This window comes from Mandrillus leucophaeus, unplaced genomic scaffold, assembly GCF_000951045.1.
Source record: "Mandrillus leucophaeus isolate KB7577 unplaced genomic scaffold, Mleu.le_1.0 Scaffold14, whole genome shotgun sequence".
NCBI classification, from domain to species: domain Eukaryota; kingdom Metazoa; phylum Chordata; class Mammalia; order Primates; family Cercopithecidae; genus Mandrillus; species Mandrillus leucophaeus.
The window spans coordinates 46,716-69,659 of NW_012101365.1; the positions used below are offsets into that span (position 1 = coordinate 46,716).

The following is a 22,944-nucleotide window of genomic DNA, read 5'->3' on the forward strand; positions in this document are numbered from 1 at the left end:
TGTGGTGACTGTTTTCTGTGAGTTGGGAATGACATGGGGAGATGGCATGATTGAGAAAGACTCCTGAACAAGCTGATCAGATTCCAGAGTGGCAGAGGTCAAATGGTAAAATTTGACAGAGAAAAGGTAAGAACAATCATGTTAATGCACAGCATGGACAGAAAGTGACAATCAAGAAGGTTGTGACGTACAAGACCTGCAGACACCTTTAGAAGTACTTAACTGAATGTGGTTTTTTGTTTTTGTTTGTGTTGGTGTTTTTTTTTTTTTTTTTTTTTTTTGAGACGGAGCTTCGAACTGAGCATGGTATTTCTAAGGAACAAAATTAAAGGTCAGTCTATTAAAACACTACTTGATCTATAAACAGCAGAAACCCCAGACTTGGTAGCCTAAATCCTGACTTCAGTGACCACTATGGAGAATCAAAGTCACTTCCAGTTTCCAAACACAAGTTGGTTCACAGACATAAAGCCCCTGGATTAAATGAGGCATGGACCCCTAAAACACAACAGTGCCACAAGTATTTATTGTAAATTTTCCTCTAAGATTTCCATTAAGACACTTGCAGCTGTTTACTAGAGTATCTGTGTGCCAATAAAAAGAAAATATCCAGATTTTTAGGAGATTACTAGATGCTAACTCTAAAATGATGCTAATTACTGGGGAATTTACAAAAGTGAAAGACTAGAGTTGGAAGTGAAGTTTTGGCCCAAATCAGCTCACAGTAAATGTGATCAGTCAGTCAATCTACCCTGCAGTTATTTCCCTAGGCCCTGGAGGTATAATAGAAAAAAACACACTCAGTAACTGGTAGATATTCCATATTGGTTTCCTGATCCATGGAGTTAGGACTGTAATGTAAGAAGGGACCACTGGAAACAAATGATCTTGCATATGTGTTTTCTTTTCTACACTAATTTGTAAGCACTGGGACGTGCATTTTGCTTTCACATAGCAGGGTACACTAACACCTTCACTGTCTTTTCCTAAAGATTACATCAACTCTCCTGCTCTTTGTCATAATAATAGTCTGTAGAGATCTTGATTAACTTGACATTTTGTCATAATAATAGTCTGTAGAGATCTTGATTAACTTGACATTCCAAAGAACGATATTACACTGATGACAACATAGATTGGTCCTGAAGTGCATAAGCAGCAAGTATAGGTTAAGTCTCCGTAATCCAAAAGTCTGAAATCTGAAATGTTCCAAACTCTGAAACTTTTTGAGCACTGACATAACACTCAAAGGAAATGCTCACTGGAACATTTCGGATTTTTGGACTAGGGATGCTCAACCGGTATGTATAAAGTAAATATCCCCAAATCTGAAAAAAACTGAAATGTGAAATACTTCTGGTCCTATGCACCTCAAATAAGGAAAACTAAACCTATACTTTGATACTTTGGTAGGACGCATGCAAGTTAGGGATTAGCAGACACATACCACAAAAATACAGGGGCTGCCACCTTGGTAAAGTTTCTAGAGTCCAGTGGTTGAAAGCACATGAGGGTGAAAGCTGTACTCTGTATTTCCCAACAATTAATAAGAAATAACTAAGTTAACTGATGGGAAAAAAAATTTGGACTGGGAAGAGAAAAAATGATTATGTACAATATGCTGGCACCAACCAAAATTACACTGCTGTAGTACTATGACCACAATCAATGATAACCCTGAAAGACAGCAGTGAAAGAAAAGCCTCCCACTAGGGAGAACTTAATGTTGTACTATGTTCACCACTTCATCTGGAAGGAGAGATAGCCTGAGGTATAAATCTACATTGAATCATAGGCAATAGATGATGGGTTGGCCAGCAGTTCAGGTCCTGAAAAGAATAAAATTGGAAAACTGGATGACAAGAAAGTCTGGAGAAGAGATATGAAAATAGATCCTTTAGAATGCACACAGAATAAAAATATATTTGGTTTTGTTTGTTTGGAGACGGAGTTTCACTCTTGTTGCCCAGGCTACAGTGCAATGGTGTAATCTCGCCTCACTGCAACCTCTGCCCCCCTGGGTTCAAGCGATTCTCCTGCCTCAGCCTCCTGAGTAGCTGGGATTACAAATGCCCGCCACTTCGCCCAGCTAAATTTTTTTTTTGGGGGGGGGGCGGTATCTTGAGTAGAGACAGGGTTTCACTATGCTGGCCAGGCTGGTCTCGAACTCCTGACCTCAGGCGATCCACCCGCGTTGGCGTCCCAAAGTGCTGGGATTACAGGTATGAGCCACTGCGCCCAGCTAAATATATTTGTTTCTTAAGTGAATATTCTCTAAAGGCTAACCAATTTTAAAAAACGATCTTAATAACATGGATAAGAAGACATTGTTCAGTCAGCTTTTGATCCCTTCCTACTGAGGCTGCTTGATGCATTAATGTACAATGTGGCCATGTCAACAGAGATGGAGGTTACGCACAGACACGACAACATGGACTTCCCCTCACCAAGGCTGCATCTAGCTAGGCAAACTATGGAGTGCCTAAACTGCAAGTGACACAGACTAATACTGAGTCCCCAATAAGGTGCCATTTCCCAGGGACCTGGTAATAAAATATTTCCATCATGGAGGGGGCAGTGATCTATCTTCTCTGAAAAAGACACTTTTCTAAATAGGAACTTGACTTACCTGACAGCAATGCATCTGTCAGGACCACCATTCAAGGACTTAGGGAATACCTAAGTATTGATGGCTTCCCACACAACATTGGTTCTAACTAAGGAACTTGTTTCACAGCAAAAGAAGTGCAGCACTGGGATCACTGTGTATGCCATTACTCAGGAGCAGCTAGCTTGACAAAACAACAGAATGACTTACTAAAGATTCAGTTATGACACTGGTTAGGAGATAACCTCGAAGATTGGGGTTCCTCTTGAAAGTATGTGGTATAAATGGTTTACATCAGTGTCCAAAACACCACACTATTTTTCATACTGCCAGAAAACACATGTATGGGAATTCAGTGTTCACAGTGATTCCTCTTACATGCCTAACAGCTTACTAAACTTTTGCCTCCTGCAACTTTGGGTGCTGATGGTTCAGAAATCATGGTTCCCAAAGATGTAACATTTCCACAACACTTCCATTGAATTGGACCTTGAGAATGCTGCTTGGCCATTTTGCACTCCTCGTGGCACTGAATTACCACCTAGGAAAGGAGTACTGGCTAGAGTGACTGGTCCTGATTACCAAGAAAAAAACTGGGCTGCTGCTACACAATGGACTATGACTGGAGCCCAGGAGATTTTTGGGGGGCATGTCTAGTAAGAACGCAAAATTACAACTAATAAAAAAGCAGGTAAACTGAGGATTCTGACTCTTCAAAAATGAAGGTGTAAGATGCTCCACCGGGGGGAAAAGAAAAAAAACAAAAACAAAAAAAAAACCCTGACCATTTGAGGTGCTAGCTGACAACAGGGAATACAGAATAAATGGTGAAATAAACTCACAGTATCAACTATGGCCTTATGACCAGTAACAGAACAGAAACTTTGGCAGCAAACACACAAACACATACACACACCCCTATCTTCTTGCAGTTTGCACACTGATCCTATCAACATCACCCTACCAGTGACATATCACCCCAACGGTGGCACTCATTTTGTTTTAGCATCAACCACTGATGTTAGCTTCTAGCTTTTTTTTCTTTTCCCCCAGCACCTTTTCCGTAAGTCTCTCTGCATCCTGCCAAAGCTACCAGTATCAGCTGAACAGGAATTTCTTCTCATATGTCTGGGGACAAGTTCCTAGGGCTCTTCCACTGAGCTACAAATAAAGTTTTGTTAACCTCAACCTCCATCAGCCTCTTTCCTTTGTTCCTCTATCACTTTCCTTTGTGCCCACTGGTGGTCGGCAGGGGGCTCTCCCTGGTAGATGTGTTCTAGCTGCTGCTTCTTGGTCTGGAATGGGAATCATGACCTCCACATCCCTACCCTTCTCACTGAAGCTATGCGTCTGCTCTTGCCCTGGGCTCCTTTCCTTGCCAAGCAGAAAGAACCACCCATACCTGCGCTTGGTGGTACAGCTGCCTCCTGCAGTCATTCTATCTAGGTTGTCTCACTATCCCTTTTCTGATCTTTCAAACTTCTCCATATCTGTGTAACTGACTCCCTATTTAAAATTCCCTCTGATAAAATTGCTAGGGTAGACCAGGTGCGGTGGCTCATACCTATAATCCCAGCACTTTGGGGAGGCTGAGGCAGGAGGATCACTTGTGCTCAGGAGTTCAAGACTAGCCTGAGCAACATGGCTGGGGCAAAAACACATCTCTACAAAAAATAGAAAAATTAGCCAGGCTTGGTGGCACATGCCTATAGCCCAGCTACTCAGGAGGCTGATGTGGGAGGATCAATTGAGTCTGGGAGGTAGAGGTTGCAGTGAGCTGAGATCATGCCACTGCACTCCAGCCTGGGTGACAGAGTGAGACCTCGTCTCAAAACAAAAAGGCAATCCAAAAAATGAGAGGAAGAGAGAGATCTTACCAGTCAATGAATGATCCCATCAGTTTTCACTAACATTTAATGAGATCCAAAGAATACAAAAACATCCAAAATTATCGAATCAAAAAAGAGTAAATGCATTTTAAAAATTTCCCAGCTGTGAAAACCATGATCTTATAATTTGGCCTTGCTATTCTTTTCTATTTAATAATCTAATAATGTAATCATTATAGATTGACTAATCTATAAATATCTTTTTTTAAAAAAAGATATTGATTGAAAGCCAGGTATAGTGGCTCATGCCTGTAATCCTACCACTCTGTGAGGCCATGGTGGGAGGATGGCTTGAACTCAGGAGTCTAGAAATCCTGGGCAACATCATGAGACCCCATCTCTACAAAGAATACAAAAATTAGCTAGGTATGGTGGTGAGCACCTATAGTACCAGCTACTCAGGGGGCTGAGGTGGTAGGATCACTTCAGCCCAGGAAGTCAAGGCTGTGATTGTGCCTGGGCTACAGAGCAAGACCCTGTCTCCCAAAACAACAACAACAACAACAACAACAACAACAACAAAAAGATACTAATGGGAAACTGGACAAGGTGTCACGTGCCTGTAGACCCAGTTACTCAGGAGGCTGAGTCAGAAAGATTGCTTGAGCTCAGGAGGAGTTCAAGTCCAGCCTAAGCAGCATAGCAAGATCCCTGTACCTTAAAAATAAATAAATATAAAAATGCCACCGATTTGGAAGCTCTATGTAGAAATTTAGTTCTAAAACTTCAACCAAGTGTTTTTATCCTTACTCAACTTTCCTCTACAAACAACTCAGGCTCTTGGAAGGCAATGAACAGAAAGAAAAGTAAACAGGAACTCTGTACTTGCTAATTATTTCAATTTTTTAAAGTCTATGCCATGGCAAAATCTTTAGGCATCTCCTAAAAAAAAAAAAAAACTCCACATTTATTTTAGAGATAAACTTGTGAATCAATTAAATCAGGTTTTTAAAATGGAAATTACACAAAGCAATACATAGAGACTAACTGGCTATAATGGCTATTTTCTAAGTCAAAAAAGCTGGGCATTTATATATTCTGAAAGCCTAGTGGTCAAGGTTTGAAAATAAATGTTGTCTTATCTAGGTGTTCTCCATGAATTAAACAATGGACAAATGAATATACTGTACACCTGTCTGGGTAATAAAACAAGTATGAGTTAATAAATACCATCCACTTAGTGAGTGGTTAAATTATGCTATTAATTTATAAAGTTTACTTTTTGAAAACATGGCATCAGCTCTCCAATTATACAAGTAATTCACTAACATTTCTTCCTAAAAATATATCCAAAAATAATTTTTAAAGAGGTCCTGGACAATATGTTAAATAAATAATATACCAGACCATGTAAATACACATACTCAATGTTTGTTTATGACTGAATGAATAGTTTACATTTATGACTGCATAAGTTACACACAGTATGCTGTGTTAGCAATATACTGTCTAGTGAAATAAGCCTTGGAGAAACAGCCAGAAGCCTTGCTTATATTCCTGACTCCATCAACATCACACTGTAACATCTGGGCCAAGTCACTTTATGACTTATCCTATCTACCTGTAAAATGAGGAATAATAATATCTGCCTTTAATAGCTTACAACTAAAATAGTAACTATAAAAAACAAAGCTGTGGAAGAAAGACATTATGTACATATATTGAATTTCAACTTCTTTATCCAAAATAAAAATCTTTTTTTTTTTTTTTTTTTTTTAAGATGGAGTCTCACTCTGTTGCCTAGGCTGGAAGGCAGAGGTGCAATCTTGGCTCACTGCAACCTTGGTCTCCCGGGTTCAAGTTCTATTTTTAGTAGAGACAGGGTTTTTACCATGTTGGCCAGGCTGGTCTTGAACTCCCAACCACAAGTGATCTGCCGGCCTCAGCCTCCCAAAGTGCTAGAATTATAGGCATGAGCTACCATGCCCAGCCCACAAAGGAAAAATCTTAAAAGTTTTGAAATACCTCACTGACTGATCTTGAAGAAGACAGAGTAATAGAGAAGATAGAGCATGGCTTTTAAAATAAGACAATCTAGACTTCACCACCTGCTTCTATGCTTGTGAACTTGGGCAAGCCTATATCAACTCTCTAACTTTGAATTTCCTCATACATAAAATATAAACATTTACCTCTTACAGGTTGTAGTGAGTATTAAATGAATAAAAATATGTCAATTGCCTAGCACACTGCCTTAAGCATACAAAAAAAGTTTCTTTCCCTTGAAGTTTATGGTTACATTAAAAATCATATTCCCTCTTGGATTCATACAAAAACCTGACTTCAAGAAAAGCTATAAGGCACATACTGGCTCTTCTTTCTCTCAAAACAAAATAATAATAATAATAATAATTTTCAGTCAAAGGAATTTAGCATCAACACATGTATCAGTGAAGCAGGTATTTATTTCCTACCAAAAGTTCATTATCTCATGAGAATATTGCTTTATATAGTAATTTCTTTAAAGTATAGTATTTGATACCTCCTTTCTTTGTTAAGTAAGGGATGGACTAACAATTTAACAGTTGTATACACAGACTATGTAAATTCAACTTTATTATAAAAAGCAAACATACAAAACAAAGATCTTTTTAACCGCCTGAATATACCATTTCTAGCCTAGGGCCTTCTACTTTCAGTGTTAAGCCTATGAGAAAGTACACAAAGAGCCCTCTTGTTTTCCTCTGGTCAGTAGACATACAAGAGTAATTTTCAGTTATGTTAAATCCACAATGATTTCAAAGCTAAAGAACCATGTTAGGAAGGAAATAGTTGAAGAATATTACTAGATACAACTGATTTTCTCATGTAGACATATGATTCATTCCTTCAAAAAAAGCACACAAAACCAACAAAATCCTACTCTGATCAAAGTTCAACCCCAAATATTATAGTAACTTTATGAGAAATCAGTTTAATACTGAATTTCTAGTCATAACATATTTTAAACAAAAAGTATAATCTGTGACAGGAAAGACGGAATGTTTCCAGGGGAGAAGAAGTTTCTCCAGTTCACCTATGGCAAATGCTATTAATTGGATGATATATCCAATATGTATTCAGAATCCAGTAGCTGAATCCACACAGATTTTGCATAGCAAAAACTTTGGCACAAAAAGTGGCAATAACATTTACTCAAAAATAAAACTGGAGTGATATTTAACAGTGTAAAACTTTCTAAACTAAGAAAAAAATGACCATAAAGGAAGTTCATCTGATTTGCTTTCTAGGCAAGGGTTTCGATAGAATTGAATGTTCTTGAACAAACAACAAACTAAAAATTAAACAAACAGAAGTTGGTAGAAACTCTGGAAATCAGCCGCATTTACTCTGGATGAAAATCTTTCTGATAGTTTAAAAGAGAGGAATGAGGGTATAGGTCTGTTTTATCATTGCTTTCATCTAAAAACCATTAATCATTAAAGGTGGTACAGGTATCAAACAGAATTTTGCTTCCATCCTAAATATATGGTTTCTTATAAAGAACAGCACGTTTTGCAGTTCATGGTGAACTTCCTGATGTTTCTGCAAGAGTACTTTTCTCACTCTCCAAAACGACCTCATTCCTAATCTGCTGTTTCTGTTTGCCTCATCTGCACTTAGCAGATCATGCTTCAGTGACTTAGAAATCCCAGCCACCCAAATTCAAGCCAAAGTTTGAATTGATAGGAAAGGCGGGAAAAATCAAGTAATTAAACTACACTTGGAAGGGAGAATGGTTTTACCTCCTAAGACTTTAGAGTGTTCTTTAATCTAGAACCAGAGTCTCCAATTTTTAAGGAGACAAAAGTCATGAATTTATTTTTAACTTAAGGAATTACGTTGTAACTGTTATAATTCTCTTGGCCACATCTTCCAATTTTACCTTCTGGCCATAACACAAAACCTCTAAAACCCTTCCACTTGTTAACACTGGATACTTCAAGTGAAATAGTTCAGTACTCTAAAAAGTTACATTATTAAGAACTGCCTCAAATTGTTGCAAATTATCATATACTTGGTTTAGAACCTAAAAGGGAAGGAGAAAATGTCTGTAGTAAGCCTGGAGATAAAGCCTGTATAGTTAAGTTTGACAACCATATTCTGGGGTTATTAAGCCAATAGCCAGTGCTAGTAGTTTAAAAAATTCAGTTCCTTTCATCTTATAAATCAAAGAATAAGCTTGAAAAGCTTTCTTAAAAATTAAAACCACCTTAAAAGATGGTGTTACCAAATATGTAGTAATTTTATACAGTTAAAAGTTGAAGACTTTAGGGAATTAATATAATACATAGAAATATCTGAAAGAAGAATATTAATGAACTTATATACCCCAAATCAATGCTCCATTAAAAAATAAAACAAAAAAATTAACAGTTAGTTGTTTTTTGTTCTGCTAAGTCATCTTAACTGGTAAGCACTTTATAACATACCTTTGTAGAATGCCATTTTCCTGGGGTATTACACCATTGATAGCTGCCTGCAAACAAGAAACAGAGAAGGCCATTGAAAGAAACAGATAAATGCCAAATGTGATGGAGAACACTTTCAAAGGAAATACGCATATTTTTAAAAATTTATTTAAATATAATACTAATTTTTTTAGTGAGGCAAAATGTTGTCTACTAAATACATGTTTCTATATTTCTCAGTTATAAAACTGTATTTTAAAAAATTAAAAAACATGCATTTGACATGTAACATCGCCAAACTTTGAGTCATAAAGTCTAATTCCACAGTTCTAATTCAGGCAAAACACCCACAGAACCCAAAGTTTAAGGATGTCTAAACAGGAAAAATCAGTAACTTAATATTATAAACATTTCCTTTGTCAAACTGAGAAGAGCAAGATATAATATCACAAATGAAAGTACTATTTCATGTTATGATCATTATTCTTTCTTTCCTTTTTTTTTTTTTTTTTTTGAGACGGAGTTTCGCTCTTGTTGCCCAGGCTAGAGTGCAATGGCGCTATCTCAACTCACTGCAACCTCCACCTCCCAGGTTCAAGCAATTCTCCTGCCTCAGCATCCCAACTAGCTAGGATTACAAGCATGAGCCACCAAGCCCGGCTACTTTTGTATTTTTAGTAGAGACAGGGTTTCTCCATGTTTTAGTAGAGATGGGGTTCCTAATCACTTTTTATAGTGATGAGGTCTCACTATGTTGCCCAGGCTGGTCTCAAACTCCCAACCTCAGGTGATCCACCCGCCTCGGCCTCCCAAAGTGCTGGGATTACAGGCATGAGCCACCATGCCCGGCCATTACTCCTAATGAAAAAAACATTGAGAAGAAAAGAATATAGAGGCAAAAGTCCTTCAATAAACCTAACACCATGACTATTAACAGGTGACAAAAGGAGGCAGCATTAGAGGAGAGGTTTCCTTATATAAAACATCCCTAAAACTAATCTCTAAGCAGTACCAAGTAGTCAGAACATAGCACAGGTATGACAGGACATGGATGTTTTTGAAGGCTATTAAGCAAGCAGGCTGTCAAATCCTGGACTGTAGACAGCTTACTGTAGGGTAACAGAGAATATTCTCAGGAAAACAAAACAAAAACAAACAACAACATAAGCCCAACTTTTCCAACTCTGTCTTTATACTATAACAACTTCTCCTTCCCTACCCTTCTGTATCCACATCAAAATGAATAACCCACAAAAACAAAATACACCTATCAATTCAATGTTTTATCAGCTGCCTGGAAATCCATTGCCAACAGGAGTTTGGGTATTTTGTGAAATATTAACTTAAGTATTTGCCAGAGGTGGGTCAAATTCATACCATCATACTGTTGAATGGAAATAGAGGGTAGGGTGTTTGCTATGAATTTTGAGAGCTGTAATGTTACAGTGGAAAAAAACAAAGAAATCCACAGATTAATATAGACAATAGATACCATAGAACCCTGACAACTCTGGAGGCTTATAAATCCTTTGAGTAAAGCAAATGCTAAAATCAGTTTTCAAAGACACAAATTCAATGGAAGTATTTCTGCCCAGTACCAGGTTAACTATCCTCTTTTTGTTGACAGCAATGGTTCTATCTACACATATCCCCTTTGCTAAATAACAGTAAATGGTTAAGAGAATGCTGTGTGGTGCTGGAAAAGAAACAAAATACCAGAGCTTAGAAAGATTTGGTTCAAATCTTTCGAAAAACATTTTCACTGAGGAATGCCAAAGTATAATGGAAAGAACACCAAGGACTCAGAAAGTCCAAAGTCTGCAACCAGCCTCTCCCATTTATTAATTTGGTAACCTTAGTGTAATCACTTAACTTATTTGAGCCTCAGTTTCCTTATCTGTGTAATACGTAATTGTATAATGAGCTAAACATTACATACTCAGCCACAAAAGTCCTGCCTTTTTGTTTCTAAAAGGCCTGTCTAGCACAGTGTCTGCACATTAAAGGCACTCAATAATTATTTATTAAAGGAGTTAATAATAGAGGAATACAAAGAAAAGTCACCTATTCAAGACTTAAAGTCGGCTCAGAAAAACCTGGATTAAAAAATGCCTCAGCTAAGGCTGAAGAATGAGTGAAAAGTAGAAAGATACGGAGGGGATTCTATGCAGAAGGAACAGTGCCACAAAACCACTTTTCAACCCTTTCCTTTCCCAAAACCTTACATTATTTTAAATAGTTAATTTGTCTTGGAGAAGTTAGCCCCTGACCTCAATCTTATGTACGGCAAACTCTGTACATAAATAAGTAAAATGTAATCCAGAATTAAGGTACAATAAAAGTATAATTTGGTAAAGCAATAGAGAATAGGGAAACAGATTTTTGACTGTGATGATTAAGGAAAACTTTAGAGAAGAGGGGGCATTTGATCTACGCTTCAAACAACAGGAAGATACAGAAGCAAAGGAAAATTCCAGATTCTAATGTGCTCAATTTTGAACATGTTAACTTTCAGGTGACAGGAGAATATCAATTGTTCATATAATAAACGTGTATTAACTGCCAACTATGTACCAAGCACTATGCTAGACAATTAAGATATAGTGATGAACATAACACAGCTTGCCTTCTACGAAGGACCAAGTATATTCAACAGTTAGTTTTACTACGAAAAATTCAGCTAATACCAAAATGGAGATATCCAAAACGTAACTGAAAAATCACAGCTATATTTCAGTAAAGCAACACCTGTTTAAAGGCAAATAAATGAAGCCCTAGAAATATTCTAACTCCCTCCCTCACTCAGCTATCTTCTTTGTTGAAGAAAAAGCAGACGAAGATAAAATCTGGAGTAATTCATTAAAAACAAAACAAAGAAAAATAAAAATGTAAAGGACAGATAGGAGGAAAAAGACTGGGAAAGTGTTACAGAGGAGGCAAAGAAGAACTATAAGGAGATATTACACAAAAGCTAGAAAATGTGAAAATACACTAAGATTATGAGGCCTAAGGTTATCAGACATATCTTAAAACAGTTTAACAATAACTAAATTATAAAAACTAAAAAGATAAATGGGAAACTAAGAATAACTGACTCTCTTAAAACATTTAGTGTGAAAGGCATAAAGACAGAAACTGTAAGAAGAACAGCTGCAGTAAGTTTTTGTTTGCTTTTTCCCCCCCATAAGAATATTGATTTCTTGAGTGTATAGAATCCACAGGAAAAAGACAAAAAAAGACACAAGAAACAGGGGTAAAATTGAAAGTTTGGTGAAATACAACACTCTTACCAACTGCCTATTCATTGCCAGCACTATGCAAGACTTTGTGGATGGCCCAGTACCTGATCCAGGGCTCAGGAGAGGGGCTCAGATGGAGGGGATACTTTCAGAAAAGAGATCAATAAGATCTGGACCATAGACTAAAAATTATACTGAGTTTATTAACAAGAACTACATCACTTGCTAAATACTACCTCATTGCTTAATATTATTTTTGCTAGGCAGATATTATATCTCTCACTTTATAAATAGGAAAATGATAGACTGATTAAATATTTGGTCAAAATAATAGAGAACAGAATCAGGACAATATTTCCATTTCTGAGACTGACTCAAACAACTATGGTGGATCATTATCATACTGTAATGTATTTTAAGAAGAACATCTTACCTTGACCTAGTTTATACTCATTTGAAACTCAAGTTTGGTATAACTATTACTGCCTTCATGCTAATTATGTTCGTGATATTTTTAATCCAATTAATGTACCTCAATCAAAATCCAGCCTCTAAATTCTGTTTAGCAAAACTGACAACAAAAACAACACACTCTAAAGTGCCATTTTCCATAGTACACTAAAAGGCATACAAGGTATGCATAAAACACAGTGGAAGCCAATGTCAGAGATGGTCAAAGGAGCCTTAACAAAAGGGGGAAATCATGACATTCATGGTGGGCTTTAGACCTTTTGGGGAAAGGAAATGGCAAAAATTTCTATAAATCTCACTGTAACATCACATATGAAAGGAAACCAAGTCACTGGTAAATTGGTAGATTACAAAACAGTGGCATGTAATATAAATCATTCCCTACATGGAATGCTAGGATATCCTTTCTCTAATATATAGAAAATCTTAACTTTAGTCCTTTTTGATAAACAAAAGACCCTTAAAGAAAATGGCAATGACAAATTTTTAAGAGCAATGGAGATGAGACAGGGATGTAGAGACAGGATCCAAAAGCCTCAAGAACAACTTATGAGTAAAGGAGTTGTGGTAACAATAATGGCAGCTAACACTATACCATTTTTATTAAATGTGAGGCATTTTCAAAGTACATTACATGTATCAATTCATTTAACTCTCACATTACCTCAATTTTACAGAGAAGGACACCAAGAAAACGAAGAAAACTGTCACAACAACAGGTAGGCAAATGATGAAAAATAAAGAATTGCTAAATTGGACATCAAAATTCAAAGTGTTTGTCCTTTAAAAGATACCATTAAGAAAATAAAAAGACAAGCTGCAGACTAGGAAAATGTATTTATAATACATGTATCTGAGACAGATTTATATTAAAAATTTATAAAGAATTCTGGAGACTTGACAAGTCAATAAGAAAATGGGGGAAAGATCTGAACAGATACTTCTCTAAAGAAGATATGTGAATGATGAAAAGCACATAAAAAGATGTTCAAATTAGTCATCAAACAAATACAAACTAAAACCACAATAAGACACCACCACACATCCAATGGTTAAATTAAATCAGACAATACAAGTATTAGCAATAATATCAAGCAACAGAACATCTCATACACTGGACATATAACTTTCAAAATTGTGTGGTAGTTTGATATATAGGTAAATATGTGACAGAGGCAGCCGCCACCAGTGGAAGCACATACCACAGCCGTGTTTCCACCGGTACCCCACTCCATTTGATGTATGTACACCCTGCCAGGCACACTGCCACAGCTACTGAAACACACACACGAGCACACGGCCTGCTAACACTGCCGAGACAAAGGGCATTGGCTAGCACCACCCATGGAGGTGTCATGGCCAGAGGACTGGGAACATCTCAGAAGCTCCAATAGAGCATGTTCCTAACCTCAAGAGTCCAGACAAGAACGCCGGGGGCCTGGTGTCAGCCCCCTAAAGTGAGAACATGAAGCAGGAGGGATGAGGTTAGCCTGAGCTCCCCAAAATCTTTTACAAAGGAAGTGACTTCGCTGAACTCACCTTATACTACAATCAAACCTCCAAATGCATCAAAGAAGACTAAAGCAAAAAAAAAAAAACTCAAAGGATTAGCATTTTCTAAGATTGAAGGAAGATCAGCCCACACTGATGAGAAGGAACCAGTGCAAGAACTCTAGCAACTCAAAATGGCACAGTGTCTTCTCACCTAAAAACAACACCACTAATTCCCCAGTACTGGGTCTTAACCAGACTGAATGACTGAAATGAAAGAAACAGAATTGAGAGTATAAATAGAAACAAAAATCATCTGGATTCAAGAGAAAGTTGAAACCCAATAAAAGGATTCTAAGGAATACAATAAAATAATACAGGATATAAAAGGCAAAATGGTAATTGTAAGAAAGAATCTGATAGAGTTGAAAGACTAACAATTTTAAAACACAATCACAGGTCTATTAGTTCATTTACACTGCTATAAAGAATTACTTCAGACTGGGTAATTTATAAAGAAAAGAGGTTTAATTGACTCACTGTTCCACAGGCTATACAGAAGGCATGGCTGGGAAGGCTTCAGGAAACTTAACAATAATGCCGGTAGGGCAAAGGGGAAGCAAGCACATCTTCACATGGCAGCAGAAGAGACAGAGAGACTGAAGGGGGAAGTGCCACACACTTTTAAACCATCAGATCTCATGAGAACTCACTATCATGAGAACACTGGGGGGAAATCCACCCCCATGGTCCAATCACCTCCCACCAGGTCCCTTCCCCAACATTGGGAATTACAATTCAACATGGGATTTGGGTGGAGACACAGAGGCAAACAATATTAACAAATCTTAACAGCAGGAAATCAACCAAGGAGAGGAAAGACTATCAGAGTCTGAAGACCGGTTCTCCAAAATAATTCAGTCAGACGAAAATAGAGAAAACAGATTCAAGAATAAACAAAGCCTCCAAGAAATATGGGATTATGTAAAGAGACCAAATCTACATCTCATGGGCATCCCTAAAAAAGAAAGCAAGAAACATGGAAAACATAGAATGTCATTCATGAAATTTTCCCCAACCTGGCTAGACATGCCAACATTCAAATTCAGGAAATGCAGACAACCCCTGCAAGGTACTATAAAAGACAACCTTGCCCAAGACACAGTAATCAGATTCTCTAAAATCAAAGTGAAAGATAAAATGTTAAAGGCAGCTAGGAAGAAGGAGGTCACCAACAAAAGAAACCTCCTCAGGTTAACAGTGGAACTTTCAGCAGAAACCCTACAAGCCAGAAGAGACTGAGGGATTATATTCCGCATTCTTGAAGAAAAAAAATTCCAACCAAGAATTCCATATATAGCCAAACTAAGACAAGCTTCATAAGAAAAGGATAAATAAGATCCTTTTCAGACAAGCAAATGCTAAGGGAATTTGCTACCACTAGACCTGACTCCTTAAGGGAGTGCTAAATACGGAAAAGAAAGACGAATACAGGCCATCACAAAAACACACTTAAGTGCATGGATCACTGATAATATAAAGCGACCACACAATTAAGTATGCATAACAACCAGGTAGCAACATGATGACAGGATAAATCCTCACCTATCAATATTAACCTTGTATGTAAATGGGTCAATGCCCCAATTAAAAGGCACAGGCTGGCAAGTTGCATAAGGAAGTAAGACCCGACTGTATGCTGTCATCAAGAGACCCATCACACATAAATGCAAGAGACCCATCAAACCCACAGGCTCAAGGTAAAGAGACAGAGAAAAATCTACCAAGCAAACAAAAAATCAACAAAGCAGGGGTTGCTGTTCTAATTTCAGATAAAACACAGTTTAAACCAACAAAGATTAAAAAACAAAAAAACAAAAAACTTTTCTCCCTAACACTGCTTTAGCTATGTCCCAGAGTTTCTGGTATATTGTATCTTTGATCTCATTGCTTTCAAAGAATTTCTTGAATTCTGCCTTTATTTTATTGTTTACCCAAAGTCATTCAAAAGCAGGTTAACTTCCATTAAATTGTATGTTTTTGAGTGATTTTTGGATCATTCAAAATACTAGCACACCAAATCCAGCAGCACATCCAACAAGGGCATTACATAATGCTAAAGGGTTCAATTCAACAAGACGACCTAACTATCCTAAATATATATGCACCAAACACAGAAGCATCCAGATCCAAACAGCAAATACTTAGAGATCAATGAAGAGACTTAGTAACCACACAATAATAATAGCAGACTTCAATACTCTACTAACATTATTAGACAGATCATCAAGGGAGAAAATTAAGAATCAGTTTGGATCAGGCATTCCAGAACCAAACTGGACACTTGACTAAATAAGCCTAATAGACATCTACAGAACTCTCCATCCCAAAACAACAGAATATACATTCTTCTCATCTGCACATGGCACATACTCTAAAACTGACCACATAATTGGCCATAAAACAATTCTCAGCAAACTGAAAAAAATGGAAACCATATCAACCATACTCTTCAACCACAGTGCAATAAAAATAGAAATCAATACTAAAAAATCACTCAAAAGCATATAATTTAATGGAAGTTAAAACAACCTGCTCCTGAATGACTTTGGGTAAACAATAAAATGAAGGCAGAATTCAAGAAATTCTTTGAAACTAATGAGATCAAAGATACAATATACCAGAGACTTTGGAACATAGCTAAAGCAGTGTTAGGAGAAAAGTTTATAGCGCTAAACACCCACAGCAAAAAGTTAGAAAGACCTCAAATTAACAGCCTAACTTCATGCCTTGAATTAAAGAAACACGAGGAAACCAGCCACAAAGCTAACAGAAGAAATAACCAAAATCAAAGCTGAACTGAAGGAAACTGAGATGTGAAAACAGCATATAAAAGATCAACAAGTCAAAGAGTTAGTTCCTTGAAAGAATAAATAAAACTCACATAATAACCAGCTAGACTAATGAAGAAAAAAAAAAGATACAAGCTCCAAATAAACACAATCAAAAATAACAAAGCGGACATTACCACCAAACCCAGAGAAATACAGGGAACACTCAGAGACTACTATGAACACCTCTCTATGCACAAAGGCTAGAAAACGCAGAAAAAATGAATAAATGTCTGGAAACATACAACCTCCCAAGATTAGATCAGGAAGAAACTGAATCTCTGAACAGGCTAATAATAAGTTGTAAAATTGAATGAGTAATAATAAGCCTACCAACGAAAAAAAGGCCAGGACCAGACACAGTCATTCACAGCTGATTTCTTCAGATGTATATAGATCTGATACCATTCTTACTGAAACTATTCCAAATATTTAAGAAAGAGAGACTCCTCCCTAACTCAGTGTTTGAGGCCAGCATCATCCTGACACCAAAACCTGGGAGACACAACAAAAAATGAAAACTTCAGGCCAATATCATGGATGAACACAGATGCAAAAATCCTTGACAAAAAACTAGCAAACAAAATTCAGCAGCACATCCAAAAGCTAATGTTTTATGATCAAGTCGGCCCTGGGATACAAGGTTGGTTTAATATACACAAATCAATTGGCTCGGCGCAGTGGCTCATGCCTGTAATCCCAGCACTTTGGGAGGCTGAGGCCCATGGATTACAGGAGGTCAGCAGTTCGAGACCAGCCTAACCAGCATGGTGAAACCCCATCTCCACTGAAAATACAAAATTAGCCGGGTGTGGTGGTGCATGCCTGTAATCCTAGCTACCTGAGAAGCTGAGGCAAGAGAACTGCTTGTACCCGGGAGGCAGAGGTTGCAGTGAGTCAAGATGGTACCATTGCATTCCAGCCTGGGCAACAAGAGCAAGACTCTGTCTCAAAAAAAAAAAAAAAAAAAAAAAAAAAAAAAAAGAAAAAAGCAAGACTCTGTCTAAAAAAAAAAAAAAAAAAAAATTAAAAAAATACACAAGTCAATTAATGTGATTTACCACATAAACAGAACTAAAAACAAAATAACATGATCATCTCAACAGATACAGAAAAGGCTTTCAATAAAATTTACCATCCTTCGTGTTAAAAAACCCTCAATAAACTAGGCACTGAAGGAGCACACTTCAAAATAATAAGAACCCATCTATGACAAACCCATAGCCAACATCACACTGAATGGGCAAAAGATGAAAGCATTCCCCTTGAAAACCTGAACAAGAAAATGATGCCCTCTCTCACCACTCTTTTCAACATGTCCTAGCCAGAGCAATCAAGCAAGAGAAAGAAACAAAAGGCATCCAAATAGAAAGAGAGGAAGTCAAACTATCTCTGTTTGCAGATGACATGAGTGCAAACCTAGAAAACCTCATAGTTTCTGTCCAAAAGGTACTAATTCTGATAAACAACTGCAGCAATATTTCAGAATATAAAATTAAGGTACAAAAATGGTCAGGCCAGGCATGGTGACTCACACCTGTAATCCCAGCACTCTGGGAGGCGGAGGTGGGTATATCATTTGAGTCCAGGAGTTTGAGGTCAGCGTGGCCAACATGGTTAGACCCTGTCTCTACCGAAAACACAAAAATTAGCCAGGCATGGTAGCACCTGTGGTCCCAGCTATTTGGGAGGCTGAGGCAGAAGAATCGCTTGAGCCTGGATGGTGGAGGTTGCATAGAGGTGAGATCACGCCACTGCTCCAGCCTGGGCGACAGAGTGAGACTGTCTCAAAAAAAAAAAAAAAAAAAAAAAAAAAAAAAAAAAAGACGAAGCATGGTGGCTCATGGCTGTAATTCCAGCACTTTGGGAGGCCGAGGCAAGAGGATCGCTTGAGCTCAGGAGTTCAAGACCAGTGTGAGCAACATGGCATAACTCCACCTCTACAAAAAATACAAAAATAATTAGCCAGGCAAGGGAGTGTGCATCTGTAGTCCCAACTGCTCAGGAGACTGAGGTGGGAAGATTACTCTTGGCCCAGGTTGCAGTGAGCCAAGATCGAGTTACTGTACTCCAGCTTGAGTAACAGAGGGGTCAAACAACAACAACAACAACAGCAAAAACAACAACAACAACAGCAAAAACAACAACAAAACCAATATACAAAAATCAGTAGCATTTCTATACACCTATAATGTCCAAGATGAGAGTCGATACAAGAATGCAATTCCACTTACAATAGCCACAAAGAAAATGAAATACCCTAGGAATACAGCTAGGGGAGGTGAGAGATCTCTGCAATGAGAATTACAAAAGATTGCTCAGTGGTACCACACATGACACAAAGAAAGGAAAAAACATTTCATGCTCATCGATAGGAAGAATCAATATTGTGAAAATGGCCACACTGCCTAAAGCAATTTACAGATTCAATGCTATTCTTATCAAACTACCAAGGATATTCTTTGCACAATTAGAAAAAACTATTTTAAAATTCATATGGAATCAAAAAGGAGTCTGAATAGCCAAGTCAATCCTAAGCAAAAAGAACTTAAGCAAAAAACTGGAGGCACCACATTACCTGACTTCAAACTATACTATAAGGCTGCAGCAACCATTACAGCATGGTACTGGTACAAAAACACACAGACCCAGGGAACAGAATAGAGAGCCCAGAAATAATGCCATACTCCAACAACCACCAGATCTTTGACCGAGGTAACAAAAACAAGCAATGGGGAAAGGACTCCCTATTCAATAAATGGTGCTGGGGTAGCTGGTTAGTCATATGCAGAAGACTGAAACTGGACCCCTTCCATACAGCATATACAAAAATCAACTCAAGATGAATTAAAGACTCAAATGTAAAACCTAAAATCTCAAAGATAACCCAGGAGATACCATTCTGGACAAAAGTTCTGGCAAAGATTTCATGACAAACACGCCAAAAGCAACTGCAACAAAAACAAAAATTGACAAGTGAGACATAATTAAACTAAAGAGCTTCTGTACAGCAAAAGAAACTATCAACAGAGTAATCACACAACCAACAGAATGGGAGAAAATAATTGCAACCTACAGAATGGGAGAAAATATATGTATCCGAAAATGGTCTAATATCCAGAATCTATAAGAAACTTAAACAACTTAATGAGCAAAAAACAACCCCATTAAAAAGTGGGCAAAGGACATGATCAAACACTTTCCAAAAGAAGACATACATGCGGCCAGAAAGCATATGAAAAAATGCTCAATATCACTAATCATTAGAGAAATGCAAATCAAAACCACAATGAGAAACCATCTCACACCAGTCAGAATGGCATTATTTAAATCTCAAAAAATTAAAGGTGCTGGTGAGGTAGCAGAGAAAAGGGAGTGCTTATATGCTGTTGGTGGGAATATAAATTAGTTCAGCCATTCTGGAAACTAGTTTGGCAATTTTTCAAGGAACTTAAGAAAGAATTATTATTTGACCCCACAATCCCATTACTGGGTATATACCCAAAGGAATATAAATTGCTCTACCATAAAGATACATGCATGTATCTGTTCATCACAGCACTATTAACCATAGCAAAGACATGGAATCAACCTAAATGCTCATCAAGGGTGGACTGGAAACGAAAATATGGTACATTTACACCACAGAATACCACACAGCCATAAAAATGAGCAATATGTCCTTAGCAGCAATACGGATGGTACTGGAGGCCATTATCCCAAACAAACTAACACAGGTACCGAAAAGCAAACAGTGTGTTCTCACTTATAAGTAGGAGGTAAATACTGAGTATACATAGTCACAAAGAAGGGAACAACAGACACTGGGGCCTCCTTAAGAGTGGAGGGTGGCAGGAGGGTGAGGATAGAAAACTACCTATCAGGTACTATGCTTATTAGTGATTAATTAATCTGTACTCCATACCTCTGTGACACACAATTTTCCTATATAAGAAACCTACACACGTACTCTTGAATGTCAAATAAAATTTAAAAAACAGAAAAGCACAGGGGAAAAACTGAAAAAAACTTTAAAATTATTAAACTTACACATACTTGTTGCAAAAGAAATCAGAAAACAGAGAAAAGTACAAAGAAGAAAATTTCACTGAGTGGAAAACCATTGCTAATATTTTAGTGTATATCCTTCCAGTCTTTTTTCCTCCTGCATACACACTTTTCCAAAAATGAGATCTTACTATATGTGCTATTTTATGCTTTCCTTTTAAAAAAAATTTTTTGAGACAAGGTCTCCCTCTGTTGCCTATGTTGGAGTGCAGTGGCCCAATCATAGCTCACTGCAGCCTCAACCTCCGTGACTGAAGCAATCCTCCCACCTCAGCCTTCTGAATAGCTGGGACTACAAGCACGCACCACCATGCCCAACTAATTTTAAAAACTTTTTTGTAGAGATGGGGTTTCACCATGTTGCTGAGACTTGTCTAAAATTCCTAGGCTCAAGTGATTCTCTCACCTTGGCCTCCCAAAGTGCTGGATGCTTTATGCTTTTCATTTAACACTATATTGTCGGCATCTCTCCATACCAGTCAGAGTAAATCCACAACTTCATTAAAAAACAAACAAACAAACAAACAAAAACACATGACCTGGCAATTCCACTCTTAAGTATTTATCCTGAGAAAATGAAAAAGGATGCTCCAAAGATTCATACTGTAATTCCTCCTTGTCTTCGGGGAAGATGTTACAAGACACTCAGAGGATGTCTGAAACTACAGATAGTACCATACCATATATATACTATGTTTTTTACCTATACATATAGCTATGATAAAGTTTAATTTACAAATTAGGTACAGTAAGATATTAACAGCAATAATAATATAGAACAATAACAATGTATTGTAACAAAAGTTATGTGAATGTGGTCTTTCCCTCTCTAAATATCTCACTGTGCTATACTGCAGGTAACTGAAACCACTAATAAGGGAAGACAACTCTACACTAATATGCATAGCTACATATTAGGCATAATATGCCTAGGCAAAGTGATATTAGGCATAATATTAGCCTAATATTATAGCTGCATATTATGTGTACAATATACATGGCAACTATGCATATTAGTGTATACTATATTGCCAAATAACATTAGGCATCGTATTATACCCAATAATTAGAAGCAAACCAAATGCCCAACTACAGACAAATGTTGTTTTGGATATACCATATTGTACGGGTATAGTAAAATAAAAAACAAAACGACTGTAGATAAATTCAAAAAAAAAAAACTGACTACAGATACATTCATCTACATGGACATATCTCAAAAACATTATAGATATTCAAAAAACAAGCCAACTATAGATATATTCAACTACATGTATGTATCTCAAAAACATTATGCTAAGCGAATAAAGTTAGACATGTAAGAGGAAATACTAACTCAAAACAAACAAAAACCAACACCTTATTTTAAAAATGGGCAAAGGACTTGAATAGACATTTTTCCAAAGACTTACAAATGGCCAATAAGTACATGAAAAGAGGCCCAACAACACTAATCATTAAAGATGCCCAGCTCCACAAATCATTAGAGAAACACAAATCAAAACTACAATGAGATACTACCTCACACCCACTAGGATGGCTACTATCTCTCTCTCTCTCTCTCTCTCACACACACACACACACACACACACACATACATACCCCAGAAAATAATTGTTGGCAAGATGTGGAGAAATTAAAACCCTTTTGTACTCCTGATGGGAATGTAAAATGGCACCGCTGCTGACAAAAACAATATGACATTTCCTCAAAAAGTTAAAAAGAGAATTATCATATGGTGCAGTAATTCCACTTCTGGGTATACAACAAAAAGAATTAAAAGCAGTCTCTTAAAAATTTATTTTAAGGCCGGGCGCGGTGGCTCACGCCTGTAATCTCAGCACTTTGGGAGGCCGAGGCAGGCGGATCACGAGGTCAGGAGATCGAGACCATCCT

At 37.3% G+C, this 22,944-nt stretch overlaps 1 protein-coding gene across 1 annotated transcript in view; it reads right to left on the reverse strand.

Moving 5' to 3' along the window:
- LOC105534937 (FAS-associated factor 1-like) overlaps positions 1-22,944 on the reverse strand; it is a gene marked incomplete at its 3' end in the record, with an annotated part of 240,954 nt that overhangs the window by 46,276 nt on the left and 171,734 nt on the right. The window contains exon 3 of the mRNA XM_011973876.1: positions 8,910-8,956. Within this exon, the coding sequence (XP_011829266.1) occupies positions 8,910-8,956 (47 nt within the window). The remainder of the gene's footprint in view (positions 1-8,909; positions 8,957-22,944) is intronic.